Source organism: Sarcophilus harrisii, chromosome 2 (genome assembly GCF_902635505.1).
Source record: "Sarcophilus harrisii chromosome 2, mSarHar1.11, whole genome shotgun sequence".
Classification (NCBI taxonomy): domain Eukaryota; kingdom Metazoa; phylum Chordata; class Mammalia; order Dasyuromorphia; family Dasyuridae; genus Sarcophilus; species Sarcophilus harrisii.
The window spans coordinates 349195944-349212060 of NC_045427.1; the positions used below are offsets into that span (position 1 = coordinate 349195944).

At 35.7% G+C, this 16117-nt stretch overlaps 1 protein-coding gene across 2 annotated transcripts in view; it reads left to right on the plus strand.

Moving 5' to 3' along the window:
* The window catches only part of FSTL4 (follistatin like 4), a 790888-nt gene that overhangs the window by 694977 nt on the left and 79794 nt on the right, over positions 1-16117 (plus strand). For both annotated transcript variants that reach the window (XM_031953062.1, XM_031953063.1), the window contains exon 8: positions 10191-10311. In XM_031953062.1, coding sequence (XP_031808922.1) covers positions 10191-10311 — 121 coding nt within the window. The remainder of the gene's footprint in view (positions 1-10190; positions 10312-16117) is intronic.

Genomic DNA, 16117 nt, shown 5'->3' on the forward strand with positions numbered 1-16117 from the left:
GCACAGAATATTGTGCTAGGTGCTAGGAATTTTTAACATTTCAATACTTATTGGAAGTTCTTTCTTCATGACTTGTTCTAGCCCCAAATATTCATCTCCTGGTGTCCAGATTCCCAATGATGGACTTCCCTGTAATTAATACTTTCTAAACAGAGATTGAATTTTTTTGATATTGCCTTTGGTAATTACAAATGGGTGACAAGAAACTCAAAGACATATATTGGTAGTATTCTTTTGGAGGGGAAGGCTGCATGATGTTCACCAGTCACTCTAATTATTGCTATCTTCATGTCCTCCCTCCTCTTCCCAGGAGAAAGGGCAGAGTTTAATTAGCCTGCCTTGAAATGAATGTTACATATGTTGTAGAGGAAATTCTTGTTTGTGTAAAGTTTGGAGAAGATAGACACTAAGGTTCCTCCTACCCCCCCCCAACCATCTCCCCCCCCCCGCAATGATTTTTGTTATTAAATAATACGTTAGCTCCTTTTCTCACCAAGGCCCTCTAAAGGTAACCACTTAGCAACTACAGATATTAATGTAACAGTACATATTAGAAGTATCTATGGATGCCACATAAGATTTTAAAGTTGGAAGGAATGTTAGCAATAAAATAATCATTATTATTCTCACATTTTAATAGTACTTGTAGATTTTCCAAGTGATTTATAAATATTTCATATCTGACAACAACCCTCCAAGATAAGTTCTATTATTATCCCACTTTCCAGATGAAGAAATTGAGGAAGACAATAACTAAAAGGCTTGTCTCTAATGTCTACAGATAGATTGTGCTTAGCTTTTTCCTACAGCATTCTAATCACTGCACCATTTACAGGAGTAAAGTGTTTTGACAAAAAAGCCTGAGTCTCTCAATTTTCTTAATAGAAAGAGCTTCAAACAAGGAATCAAAAAAATTGGGTTCTAGTTTGATCTCTGTCCTCTAAGAAGCTAAGAAGTGATCTGGAACAAATAATCTCTCTGGTATTCAGCTTTCTGATCTACAAAATGAAAAAAGAATAGATTTGAAGTATTTATGATTAAGTGATAAAGTGCAAGATTTGGACTCAGGAAAATTGAGTTTGAATCTTATGTCTGCCACTTAATGGTGTCAATGACCACTTGCAAGTCCCTTAATCTCCCTTAGCTTCAGTTTTCTCAATTTTAAACTGAAGGGGCTGGTCTAGGTTACATTGAAGTTCCTTTCAAGCTTAAAATATATGCTTCTCTTATCTATGGCCAAATTTTTACAGATGGCATTGTGTTGCTTGTATCTATAGTTGTTCCTCCATGTTTAGAAGTTGACTCTAAATTCAGAGTGACATAGAATTTTCTAAAACAGTTTATGCAAACAGGATACTTTGGTTTATTAGAAACTGAACATCTGGATAGTGATTAAAAAAGAGAGAGCATTCATGCTGGCACAGTGCCTCCCTGCACATAATAACTACTTAATAAATGTTTGCTGGATTGAATTGAAATCTATTTAGTCAGAACTGGCTTCATGAAAGAAGCAAGGTTTTAAGAGGTCTGAACAACAGGGTAGAAAGGTGAACATTGCTCATTTCTGAACCCAGTTTTAACTTTCAACATTAACTATGCTATTAGGCTGAGCTATACCCATAAATGATTTTGAATGCTTTCTATAATCTTAAATTTGATCATGTGACCATGTGCCCATTTTCATAAAACATATCTTACGGTGAATTATTCTTATGGCTTACCTAGCTGTGCTTCCACCATACCTCATCTTTCCTTTATTTAAATATTTGTTATTACTTACATATATCCCATTTAATTACTTTGTTTATTAGAGCTGTTGCTTAGGAAATAGCTTTTTGAGAAAATTATAAGCCATATCTTTAAGTAAATTTTCTCTTTTCCACAAAATGAATGTATCTCACTATGAAAATGGCCTAATATGGCATCTGTTTATTTCTGAAAGGATCCTTGCTTTTCCTAATACATTTCTATGCATCAGAGAAAAAAAGCCATCCATAAAAAGACAATTACAGAGAAGCAATCAAGCATTGATGGAATTATTCAGACACATTTCAGAGAACATTCAGGAGAGAAAAGATTTCGCGTTTCATTTTTATGTAGCTTCTTATAAATCAATTTTTAAAGTAATTTTCTCACATTCATTGAAGTAGATTTGATTTCTGTAGCTAGCGTTCATGTCTCAATAAATAATATGCATTTTGTTCTATAATTATAAAGTGCCTATTGTTTTAGCCCAAAGACATTTTACCTTATTATTTTATTTATGGCAAAGGGAGCTCATCCCTGAGGCTGAAGTTACTGCCTATAATTACTTAGTGCTTAAAGCAATTCAGTAATGCACCGAACAGCCCCCATGTGTCCTTGAAGAGCTAATTCAGGTCTGATACCAGATTCCTAGTTGCTGACAGTGTTGCTCCCTGATTCACCTCCCCTTCAATCCTAACAATATACCTTTGGAATGAAGAAGTTTTTCTCTTATCAAAATGTAGAGACTAAAGAATGGGTTCAAAGGCTTTTCAGAGTTTGCACCAAAAGTCATGAGTATTATCAGGAGTAAAATGCCTGAATTTTACACTGTTTCTCTCTAAATTGTTTTGTGCCTCTTGGAGAATCCATCCTTTGGTTTTAAAGCATAGCCTTTTTTAAAAAATAAGTCTTCAGATATCCTTTGGAATCCCAGAAACAGTAAACAAAGTAGTGGGAAGCAAGAGACCCCAAGAAGTATAATGGGGAAAGTTATGGTTTGGGATACTCACTTAACACTATTTCAGTGTCTCAATTTATCCCTTTTGAAAACACACTTGTTTCGATGATTCTAATCACACGAAAAAACCTGACACATCTATAAGGAAGTTATTACTTCTCTTGACTCATAACTCCAAGCTAAGAAAAGTATGGGTGATATGCTTCCAAATAATTGAGGCTATATGACATGACATGTCATATGACATGAAAATCAATACCATCAACCCGTACACACAAACTTCCAAGCAATATTACAAAACAAACTTTCATTGAAAACTAGAAAATAAAAATGGAGGCCCAGAGACCTTTAAGTGAGTGACTAACCATTATTCCCAAAGAAAAATAGAAATTTCCAGAATCATTTACAATCTCCAGTATTGAACTTCTCCAACACAGCAATCATACTGCCTTTAAGTCCAATCCTTAGTACCACATTGAGGGACAAACAGAGACAAAAAGAGAGACTGGGGTATTGTAGAGCTCAAATAAAAAAATGGATATTAAGGAACTTTGAAAGCCTGAAATTTCTATATAAATTCTAATCATCATCTTTTCTCCTCAGATCATCAAGCATCTAGACTGGTGATGACTTTAAACTTTGAACTTCTACTACATTCCTACTAAACTTAAGCAATGTTTATAAAGCAATACAAGGGTGTCCTGGTAAAATTTTAATTTCCAAAATTAACTGTGATTCCCTTAATTTTAAAAATGTATGCATAACTATTTTAATAATCTTAATATTAGCTTTTTAAATCTAGACAATCAACAAAATAATTAATCAATCCTGATTTATAGTGTTTTCAGATTTCTGAAATGTGACTGTTCACACTGAAAACTTAACAATTGGCTATAGAAGTTAGAGCTGGTTTGCATAACTCCCAGATAGATAGCTATGTAGATACAAATAGACATGAAGGCAGACATGCATGCATACATACATACATACATACACACACATGTGTGTGTTACATTCTAGAATAGGAAAATGGGAACATTAATAAATATTGATCTACATTTCTATTTTTTTCATGTGTGTAAAATTTCTATGAGAATGACATATATATATATATGTTTTAGATTCTTGAAGAAAAGATGATAAGGATATTCAATTGCAGATATTTTCTTTACCATCACACAATCGGTTTAATGTATATTTATAATGTAGAGAAGCAGTGAGCCAATCATGGAGTAAGACTAAGGAATCACAGAAAGGATGGCTTGAGTTTTTCCCTGGTGCCTACAGAATAGAATAATAAAAGAACTAGCAGACAACTGTGATTGCTTTCAGTAGACCCTTCATGATGGATTTATAGGACAATATTGACACTAATAACACATGATAGGGCAAAAATAATTTGCATTATGCACCAGTGCAGACAGGCAATGTGTACTCTTCTTGATGAAATCAAAGACCCAATAAAAGATTGAAGAAGTATTTTTTTTTACCTCCAGTATTAATCAAGAGACAAGTTTTCTATGTCTCTATAATCTTTTTTTTTCTTTTGAATACAAGATAAACTGATAAGGAATGTTTAAATTTTTAAATCCATATAGTTTGATTCAGGAATGGCTTCATTTCTTTTCCTTTGTATGTCCATTGCCTGGTAGATAGAAGGTATTTAGTAAATGCATGGTGACTGATTGATACTTAATAATAGTAATTGAAATATTTACTCTTACTCTCATGAGGGCACTTTTGAGGACTTTGAAATCCTCAGATCTTCTAGTCTATAAGCTAAGTAATCAGACTTGATTAATAGATCACAAATGTATTTTACCATTTAAGTGGGAAGGTAGATGGCACAGTGGATAGAGTGCCAGATCTAGAGTCAGGAGGACCTTAGTTCAAATCTGTTCTCCAACACTGACTAGCTATGTGATTCTAGGCAAACCATAACCCTATTTACCCCAATTTCCTTATCTATCAAATGAGCTGGAGAAGAAAATGGCAAAGCACTCATATCTTTGCCAAGGAAACTCCAAATTGCATCACAAAGAGTTGAACAGGACCAAAAAACAACTAAACATCAAATTTTAAATACTTAGAATAAAAAAAAATTCCCAGAATGTATATACAGATGATGGAGAAATTCACTGAAGAAAGTAATCAAGATTAATTAAATATGTTTTTCATTGTTTCATTTGTGTCTTTGCATCCTTTGTGCCTAATATAGTCACTGCAATTTAGGATGTTCTTAAGAGATGCTTGTCTTCAATATTCCTTTATTAAGTTACTGATTTCCTGAAGGCAAAGGGTTATTGAGGGCTAGGTCTGGAAAGATAGGCACATTGATCTTTCTGATGACTCTGTGATACCTCCTCTTCATTCCTGTCAAAGATGGTACTCTTACCAGGGGGCTAATAAGATCTGGGGGTAGGAAGGTCATCTAAGTCATACTGCATAGAATCTCCTACTTGCTAGTAGTGGACTAGATGAAGTTTAAGTACCCTTATTGCCTTATGGGAAAATCTGTTTTCCTCATAACTTAGATTTTGACCCGGGAAATAGCTTGGACCAGAAATTTGTTAAGTTCAAGAATTGGCTTAATATTAACTTTTATAAGCAGCCCTAGCTTCTACTCAACTATATACTGATCCTTCATCATCCAGGACAAATTGAGCTGCCTGCACGTTTATTTTTAATAAATTAATACCCTTTTTTTAGTTTCAGCTGCCTTTCAGCATTTCAATGCAAATACAGCAAGCCTTTGTATTTAGTCCAGATACTTGATTCAGTTGGACAAGTTTTTCTATATATATGACCCCCAAAGCAATTTATATTCACATGTTATTCATTTTTCATCTTTTGTTTTATCAAAAAAAAGTACAGATTCCTCTTCCATGAAAAGTGTCCCTGGCCCAAGGAAAATCACAACAGAGCATTTCAGTTGTTGTGCTAATTACACATCACCCAATCCTTTAAATGACAAGAATTCTTAACCTATAAATGATAAACCTGAATTTTTAATATTTTTATTACGATGTTGTTATTGTCCATTCATTTCAATAGTTTCCAACTCTTCATGACCCCTATTTATTTTTTTTTTATTTAATAGCCTTTTATTTACAGGATATATACACGGGTAACTTTACAGCATTAACAATTGCCAAACCTCTTGTTCCAATTTTTCACCTCTTACCCCCCCACCCCCTCCCCTAAATGGCAGGATGACCAGTAGATGTTAAATATATTAAAATATAACTTAGATACACAATAAGTATACATGACCAAAACATTATTTTGCTGTACAAAAAGAATCAGACTCTGAATTATTGTACAATTAGCTTGTGAAGGAAATCAAAAATGCAGGTGTGCATAAATATAGGGATTGGGAATTCAATGTAATGGTTTTTAGCATGACTCCTATTTAGGGCAAAGATGCTGAAATGGTTTGCCATTTCCTTTCCCACTCATTCTGAGGCAAACAGAGTTAAATTACTTGCCCAGGGGTCACACATATACATAAGTATCTGAAGTCACATTTGAACTCAGGTCCTCCTGATTCCATCTGGCACTCTATCCACTGTGCCATCTACCTTCCTCTTTTATTGCTATATTTCAATATAATTCATTTCCTTTATCATCCCAGCACAGAATATACTGGGGAACTCCCCTGACAAATGAAACTCAACACTGATTGGTTTACATTTAATGAGGAGGTGGGCTAAAAATCTAAAGCTCCTTCAGCTAAGAATATGGCTTGATTAGGAGACTCAGCAGATTCAAGGCATTTGGGCAAGGGAAACCATTTCCATCCAGACCTCTCTAACTAGTTTTCTCCTTTTTGAGCTAGGCTTTCCTAAACTCTAATGGAAAGGAACAAAGAGGGGGTTTCTTGTCTGGGCAAAGGTTTGCCCAGACTTGATTCTGTTTATATTCTTAAACAGAAATTAAGTATCCCTATGCCATGGGATCCTGCCCAATCTAGTTAACAATATGTGTCTTGGGAGCTAGAATCAATCTCCTCACTCAGCCATGCCCTTCAGAGATGGATTGACCTTTTCAAAAGCTGGTCCTTTGTAATGTTCCAGCTAGCTTTCTGGCAGTCCTCTGGAAGGGCCTTGGTCTCAGCAAGATAGACATCAAGAGAATGGACAAGAATAGAGTCCAAAGTCTTTATTGTCTCTTACACAGTCTGTGTCTGTCAGAACCCAGTCTTCTCCAGCAGTCTGATAGTCTGACAGTCTCAACCATTCTCCCTCTGAGTCTGACTTTGTCCCCAGTTTAAATACCTTATTATAATTACATCATTACAGTTTACTGAATAGGTGTGAACTAGAGAACCATTATCTCAATTCCACTGAGTTAACACCTTGTTTCAAGTATACTTCTCCAGAGTTCTGGCCCTCTACAATCCTTAACAGAAATTAAAGAAAATAATTAGTTATTAATATAACAGTAAAATATTAATTTCTTTAAGGATCAAGGTACAGTGTGTCCATCTATGGATGATTAGACCAATATGAGCTCAAAAGACTGTACTACAGGTCAAGCACAAAGATTCCATATGAATATTTGGAGTGGAGCTATCTCTGAATTTATGCATCTCACACTTTTTTTTTGAGCTACTGTGTGTGTGTGTGTGTGTGTGTGTGTGTGTGTACACAGGTCTCCCTGATAAAATGTAAGTTCTTTAAAGGCAGAGACTCTTAAGCTTCTTTCTTTGTATCCCCAGGGGACAGGCATAATGCCTAGCACATAATATGTATTTAAAAAATATTTGTGGATTGATTGACAGTTTTCACATATAACTATAGTTTTCACAGCTCCTGACAGAGCCTTCTACCATACTGCTGGTGAATTTAAGTACTGTTTATAGAACAATACTAGCATATGCTGATAAACTATTAACAAAGTAGGAAAGAGTTGAGGATCAGGAGGGAAATGCATACAAACATTAAGTTTAATCGTTTTATTAACACTTTCTTAAATCTAAACAATCAACAAAACAATTAATTTATAGCATTGTAGGTTTCAGAGTTGTAAATGCTCATACTGAAAATTTAACAATTCTCAAGCTGGTTAGAGCTACTTCCAACACACCTTTTATATCCAATATTTCAAGGAATACTTAGTTGTCATTAGAAAGGCATTATTAGACCTGTCCTTTATTTTACCTCGTTCTAGAGGAGTAAAACCAAAAGACACTTTGTAGATATGTAATTGTCACATGACATTATTGGAAAATCAAACCCATGAGTGCTTTTCTAGTCACATTCTATTTGCTATAGAATCCTAAAAGTGGCGGAATTCTACTTGTCTGGACTTGATAGAAGCAATATATTTATCCTTCCTCATTCCCTATTAGTGTGGTCTTTTGCTAACTCTTAAGGCCAACCACTGAGGCCAATTGCTTTTTTGCCTTACCTATTCAGTCTGTGCTGACTCCTGAGTCAGGATATTATTTATGAGAAGTATCCTGTCTTTTCTGACACTTGCTCATTAAACTGCCTGTGAGTAGCAATTATTAGATTTTTGCCGATCTCTAATGCAAACAGAAGTTGCCCTCAGATGTCCTAGGCATGAAGATTTTAAATAGAAATTTAATTACTTACAAGATTTTATCTAATTACCTATATTTTGTTTCTTTGCCTTCCAAAGATATTTTAGATACCTCTTCCTGCTTCCTGGCCTGAATGATCTCTGAAATTTCAATCATTAAATAATAGGCAAATAAAAGAGAGTTTACAATAAAGTGCTAGCTTGAACATAATCAAGTGCCAAAATGTGTGGCACTGATCATAAATATTGAAAGAGCTCCAAAGATGAACAGATAAAGGTAAGTAATCAGGAAAAACTCCAGTGCTAGCAGGAAGTAATTCTATGTATAAACCTTGATTACAAAGTCAGTATCATTTATTAAGCATCTGCCATGCAGGACACTGTTTTAGGTAGTTTAGAACATAATAAACCAACAATAAAGCACCCCTTATCCTACAAAGATGAACAAGTTTTCCACAGGCAGAGTTGTTTTGTGCTAGGTGAACTGCATTTAAATGAGGCAGAGTGGTACAAAGTCATCATCCTCATTCTCTCTTTCAGAATCATATTAAAGTCCAGTGGCAATAAAAAAAAAAAAAAAAAAAAAGTGAAGAAGATTGATGATGGTGTAGATGGCCTTGGTGTCTTTCATGTCTGACCAAATTCTAAGAACTTCACAATGTCTACTTCAACCACATTTGTGTTTGTTGGAACAAACTGATTTTATCCACCCATTCAGATTATAGATGTTATATTCTTGGATACCCTTTCCCCCATTTGCCAATGGGTTTGAGGTTCATCATTTACTATCAACATGGTTTAAAACATCTACTAAGATGGCTTACCAAGGTGTGGCTACTGGGCATACCATAGGTTTCTGGAGTCAGAGGTAAAAATTGAGTGCCAAGGAGACACCAAAGGTGGATGAGCAAGCTTTTAGATCAGAGGTGTCCTTCTTGAAAACCATATACATTCCTGGCAGCAGAAAGGGGAAACGGCATGAGCAAAGATATATGGGCAGGAAGAAGTTGAAGAGATTGATAGAAAAGAATGCATGGGAAATAATGATCTTTATCAGGTTTTATAATCAGCAATCATTGATGTAGTACTCATAATGTTTCATGCCCTCTTCTGGGTTCTGGATAGAAGGGAAAAACATCAAAAACATCCCTTTTCTAAAGAGATTGCATCTAGTCATATAAATTGCATCTAGTCCTACAAATATATAGACAACTATTTATATGTAATAGAAGAAAATAAAAAAATTGAGACTGAAAGAAGAGAGCACTTAGTAATTGGGGAGAATAGCAAAGGCTTCCTGTATAAGTAGGGCTTATGTTGTAGAAGATGAACATTTTAGGTATGGGGATAATCAATGAAAAGGTTTGCAGGCAAAAGATATAAATGTTGTGTTTTGGGAGCAGCAAGATCATTTTGGATAGACTGTAAGTGTACATAAAGGTAATAATATGATGGGGGTAGAAATATAGTTGGGCTCAGTTTGTAAAGTATTTTTTATACACTAAAAAGGGGGAGTGGTATATTTGTTCTGAAATCAATAAGGAACCATTCAAACTTAATGAGTAGATGAGTAGCATAGACCTTCATTTAGTAAAATCATTTTGGCAGCTCTGTAGAAGATGAATTGGAGAAGGGAAAGACTTGAGGCAATAGACTATTTCACTATTTCACTGAAACTGTCCAGGTAAGAGATGATGTGGATTTGAACTAAGATAATTAATTGTGTAAGTAGAAAAAAAAAAAATTGATGGATGAGGAAGGTATTACAAAGTTAGAAAGGACAAGATCTGACCTGAGGCACTGACTATGATGGAATCCTCAGATGGAAGATTTCTGGTGTTCTATGTAGGAACTGTAACCACAGAAATTGAACCTTTCTCAAAAGCTGAAATCATTTGTTCACTAATGAGACAGCTCTGTTCTCTTGTGTTAAATGCAGGATTTTGGAGAAGATGATTCTCTCTACATCACCAAGGTGACAACTATTCACATGGGCAATTACACCTGTCATGCCTATGGCTATGAGGAGTTACACCAGACTCACGTCCTTCAGGTGAATGGTTAGTAAATGGTACACCTGCAGCCCTTGCCCCCCCAGTCTTCCTTTAAGCAATGCTATATGTCACTCTTGTTATGTGTTACTTAAGTACACACTCATGCGCCGACTCATGTAGGGGAATACATACACACACAACTCCAAAATATGGAAATTACCCCTTTCCACTTTACTGGAAAGAAAACCTGAGCCTCTAAGACTTTGTTTTTCATATACCTTATACGTCAGAAACTAGTAACTGACCATTTATATTGTAAAAATAATAAGAAGAAATAAGAGGTCTACGGTTCTGCCCCAAAATGCTCCCCATGGGTAATTGAACGAGACAGATGGGAATGGAAATGTCATTGCACTGTCCCTTATGTGGGTAGGCTCATGCCACAAAACATGCTAAAAAATGTCAGATTTTGGCATCAATGAAGGTAATGGGGAGAATGTTAAAATATAATCTGTGGATAGAAAGTAGCATTTAAAAAAGGTCACTACTTTCCTGACTAGCAGCTGGGATGCAAGTATCAAAGACATTTGTTTTTCAAACAGCTTCCCCTCAGGCAAGGTCTTAGAAGTCAGAGCCTGTTCATGTCTGTCTACCAACCCTCCTCTCCTAGCTAGAAACTCCCACAAGCATTTCCATGACCAGCCTAGGCTTTATCAGAGTTTAGGGAGCAAGTGAAGTAGATTGCAAAGAGTTTAATACACCCACGCCTAAATTAACACTATTTTTTTTTTACCATGAAAAGGTGTATAGTACAGAACAGTTACCAGATGGCAACTTGAGATCTTATAAGGTTAGTTCCTCTTCCTCCTGAGCCAAACATAGTAGTATTTTTCTCCTAGAACTGAAACTCAGTTGCCTTACATTAGTCTCCCTTATCCAAATAAACAAAATAATCATTGATAAGAATAATACATTTAATTGTTCCTAAAAATGCTAGGACTCTTTTCTGACAGTAGAATTAGTTCACCTGAAGACAAACACCAAGGCAAACTTAAACTTATTGATCATCTTTAAATGGTACATGTTTGGGTCCCTGACTTAGGAGTCATTTAATCTGGGATCTAGTCTCAGTGTTGCCACTAACTAGATGTATGACCTTAAATAAGTCCCTTTATCTCTCTCACATCATTTTCCTCTGTCTATAAGTTGGAGAGGGGTCAGTATCCTAGGTTTGTGTTCAGAAGATTGTGCTTTAAATTGTAACTCTACTACTTCTTACCTGGGTGATGTTTTCAGACCTCATCTATAAAAAGTGTTGAGTTTAACTAACTAGTCTCTGTTGGGAAATTTCCCAGCCTTAGTTCCTGGAGAATCCAGAGAAAAATCTCACCCACCATTGGGTCCAAAGACAAGAGATCAGATAAAATAAGAAGCTAAACAGAAAGGAAAAGCAATATATCAGTGCACTATGGAAGAATGATTACCAGTAGCAGCTTCAGTTTCTAAGTTTTCAGCCTTATTCTATATGACTTTTTAGATCCACTTAAAGTACACAGCTAGTCATGCTGTGGTAGCAACATAATGTGATAATTTAAGACAGGAAAGTGGCATCTTTTAGAGGGAAGAGTAAAATAAAAGGGAGCCCAAAGAAGGGTGGTGTTTTGTGGCAAAACATTTCACATACATCTGGAAGGATTTATTATCTTTATTATTAACTACATTCCCTAGACAAGGAAATAGTAGGTATACAGAATTTTTTTAATTGTTATAGATGTCTATTTGTTCTATAACATCAGAGATAACATTAGTGATTTAAAAAAAAAAAGCAAGCTAAACTTCTAACTACTATGAGATTATCTCCTATCCATGAACACTAAATGGTTTTTATAATAGTGGATGAAGCTTCTGCTATGCCAGATCCTTTTATAACTTTATTTCTTCTTCATCTCTAAAGTCCTTTTCATGTGAAACATGGTAGTAGACAAGGACACAAAGTACTCTTAAGGACATCACAATATATTTTAAACTTTAATGGGATATTTAAATTATTAACTGCTTGTAACATTTGCTATGGAATATTTTTAGCATACAGTGACAGAAAGGGTTCTTATTTTCCTAGAATCATACCTATTCATATTGTTTAATCTCCTGACTTGCCAGTCTGGGAAACATCAGCTCTCAGCTGATCATTTTCTATATCCTCCTAGTCTGTTTTAGGATGAATTTCATGCATCAAATTGGATAATATAAATTATTTTTTAGCATCATTGTAGCAAGTTGTGTCACTCTGATCTAGTTAATGGAGAAACTGAGGCTTGTTAATTAAATGGTCTTCTTAAGATCACCTGCTCTATTTCTATTTTAGACTTTTAGACAATATGAGACAGCCAGCTTTTTCCATGCAATGAAGGAAGCTTCATTCATCTGATCTTTGGAAAATCAGTCAGCCGAAAAAGAAATCTTTGCTGTAGTTATTTTCAGTGAGCAATAATACTTATGTCCCTATGATCTGATTACCTTGAGAATGTCAAGAAGGGAAAAAAAGGTCTAGAAATGAATAAATGAATGGACATTTAGTTAGCATTTATTATATACTAAGCACTGTGTTAAATAATTCCTCAGAATACAAACAAAAAAGTAACATAATCCCTGTCCTCTTGTAGTTTACATGTTCATCATGGATGCCACAAAGAGATAAACAGGAGATTTCAGGTTCAATTCAGATGCATGGTTCCAGTCAACCAATCTGCAATTGTTATGTGCCCACTGTTTGCCTTCCAGTTTACAATCTAATGGAGGGGACCACCTATAAACGAATGCATACAATCAATAAACATTTAAGTTCCTTCCCCGTGCCAAAGAGGTAACTAAGTGACACAATGGATAGAGTGCTGGGCTTGAAATAAGGAAGACTTATCTTCCTGAACTCAAAACCACCCTCAGACATTTACTAACTGTATGACCCTGGAAAAGTCAATTAATCCTGTTTGCCTAGGATTTTTCATCTATAAAATAATCTGGAGAAGGAAATGGCAAACCACTCCAATATCTTTGCCAAGAAAACCCCAAATGGGATCAGGAAGAGTGAGATACAACTGAAGTGACTAAATAATAAAAATGTTCCAAGCACTGTGTTAATTGCTGGGGACACACAAAAAAGGCGAAGGATAGTCCCTAACTCCAAAGAACTTAAAAGGAGACAACATGCAAACAGACATATACAAAGCAAACCACACGCAAATAAACAGGAAATAGTTATCAGAGGAAAGGTACTAGAATTAAGAAGAGGTTAGGTAAGGATTCCCAGGGAAAGTGGAAACTTAATAGAGAATAGACAGGAAAGTTTTCCAGGCATAGGGAACAACCAGAGAGAATACCCATAGCTGAAAGAAGGAATGTCTTGTAAGTAAGGTATAATAACAACAAGGAAGCCACTGAAATTTATTAAACAAGGAGATTGAGAGAAGGGGCTGTGACATGACTGGACCTGCTCTTTATGAAAATCACTTTAATGTTTGAATAAACTATTGTTGGAGTGGGACAGAGCTGAGACACCAGATTATATTTCACTACAATCTATTGCAATAATCCAGGTGGCAAAGTTTAGCTAGATATGGAAGAACTCTTGGTTACTTAAAAAAAATATGGCAGCATCAAATGAGGGTCTTTTCAAGATTGAGAATGGGGTAAAAGACAAATTTGTAGGTAGCAGGGAATAATCTAGTAGACTGAGATTAAAAATAAGAGAAAAAGTAAGAATGATGGGGTTGTGATAGGATGGGTCTGTTGGAGTAGACCAAATGGAAAGGAATCACTTGAACAAGTAGAGGAATCAGCTTTGGTAAGGAATAAAGCCACTCATCATATGAAACATAAATGAAGGAAGAGGTAATGGCAGAAATCATCTAAGTGTTAAGAACTGAAAAAGAGGGGAAAAGAAAGAATTTTTAGCTAATAGCCTTCGTTTTCACTTTCAGATGTTGGCAACATTTTCATTGAGAGTCAGAGCCAGGGCAGCCGTGGTAGCTTTGAAGAGGAATCAAATGTTTTGAAAGAGCCACTAGGGAGAGTGGAATAAGGAGTTGTTATAGGAGGTTTAATAGAATTGCCGAAGAGCAGTGAGATCCTAGTTGAAGTTGTATGACATAACTTTGTTGTGAACCTTGTCAAAATGATTGCATGTTTTTCTCAAATTTCATCAGCACAATGAATATGGGAGTAAATGGTTGGAGTGATCCATGGTTGAGGCTTTCCTGGATGCAATTAGCTATATAATAAGGAGGATAGGAATTCAAGAAAGGAGGTCAGTATAGAGTTGAATTTGTTTTCCAAAGGGTCAAGATGATGACAAGAGGTGAAAGTGGTCAGTATAGAGCAAATTACCTGCAAGAGAAATGAATGGTCAAGGTACTGGAAATTACAATGTGGACAAAATGAAGGGAAAGGAAGCCAATAAATCATGGTCAGTTAAGGAGATTTCAGAATTCTTGAACATAGAGGAAGTGCATTTGTGGGTGATGACAAAGCCACAGGTCTGATCATCTTTGTGTGTGAACAAGTTTGTGTGTGAACATTTAGCCCATTTGAAATAATCAAGTAGAAGTACTGAGTAGTTAGGATATTTGAGAGAGAGTCAATGTATATGTTGAAGTCCCCTAATAGGAAGGCTGGAGGAGAGAAAAATTGTGAGTCAATTACTGAACTCATTAAGGCAAAAAAAAAAAAAAGGGGGGGGGGTGATCTTTATATAACAGCTATGAGTTTTTTGATTGGGTGATATGTATGAATAAGTAGCATGAATCTGCAAGAAAGAGATTATACTGAATGATAGAATTACAAAAATATGGAAGTAACAATGGGAAGCAAGTATCTCAATTTCCCCACCTCTCCTAGCTAGGAAAATGAATGAAGATAGAGCCTCTACTGAAAAGGGTGACCAGAAAGATTATGTTATCAGGTGGAAACCAGGCTTCTTAGAGAAAATGAGTTTGAGTTTAAAGTGAAAGCAGGTTTGTTGTCTATGAAATAGGCATTCCAGAGAGCATAGTGAAACGGCTGGATAAGGTTAGGTTATCTTTAGGATGTAAGGGGTAATGGGAATAGGAATGGAGAATTGCTTGATTGAGAGTAGGGGAATGGATTTTGATGGTGATTTACACCAGTTCGGAGTTGCTGGAATGTAAAAGGGTTTAACCAGGTTTGAGAATGTTCATCATTAAGTGGAAAATACTGCTTCTCTTCCCAATGGAGGTGGGAAACTGGAGTGAAAGCAAGTAAAACATAAGATGAGTGACATATAATCATATGAGACACCCCACTTCACAATTCCTTAACTCTCCAAAGGCTGGAAATTAGGTAGGAAAAGGGCATAATAAGAGTTTAAAGTAGAAGGGAAAAGCCCCATTTACCACCAACTTTTTTCTTCCATTCCCTCAATAGACAGAAGCAGTAGGAAATGAAAGGCTAGAAGTCCAAGGGAGAGTTACTCTTCTTTTTACTGAAAGCTCTTCACATTCAGACACTCATCAGGGTTCCCTTGATGTATATGCTGGACCTAACAGGAAATGGAAAGCACAAGGAGTTATGGCTCCTTTTCTCATCTGAGGGATCTGGCAGTGAGGGCTCAATCAGTCACAACAAAGCAAATGATAATACATTTTTATTAACATCATTTCTCTTGATAAAACCTAGGACTTTCTGGGCAAGAGCTTTCTTTCCTGGACCTTCCTTCAATATATATAGCTACAGAGAAGGGGAAGGAGTGGCTATAGCCCAAGCAAAGACAATTGATAGGTTGCATTCTACACAAAATGTGTTCCCTGGATCATCATTGTGGAGGAAATGATGAAAGGAGGACTGATGGGAAGGAATG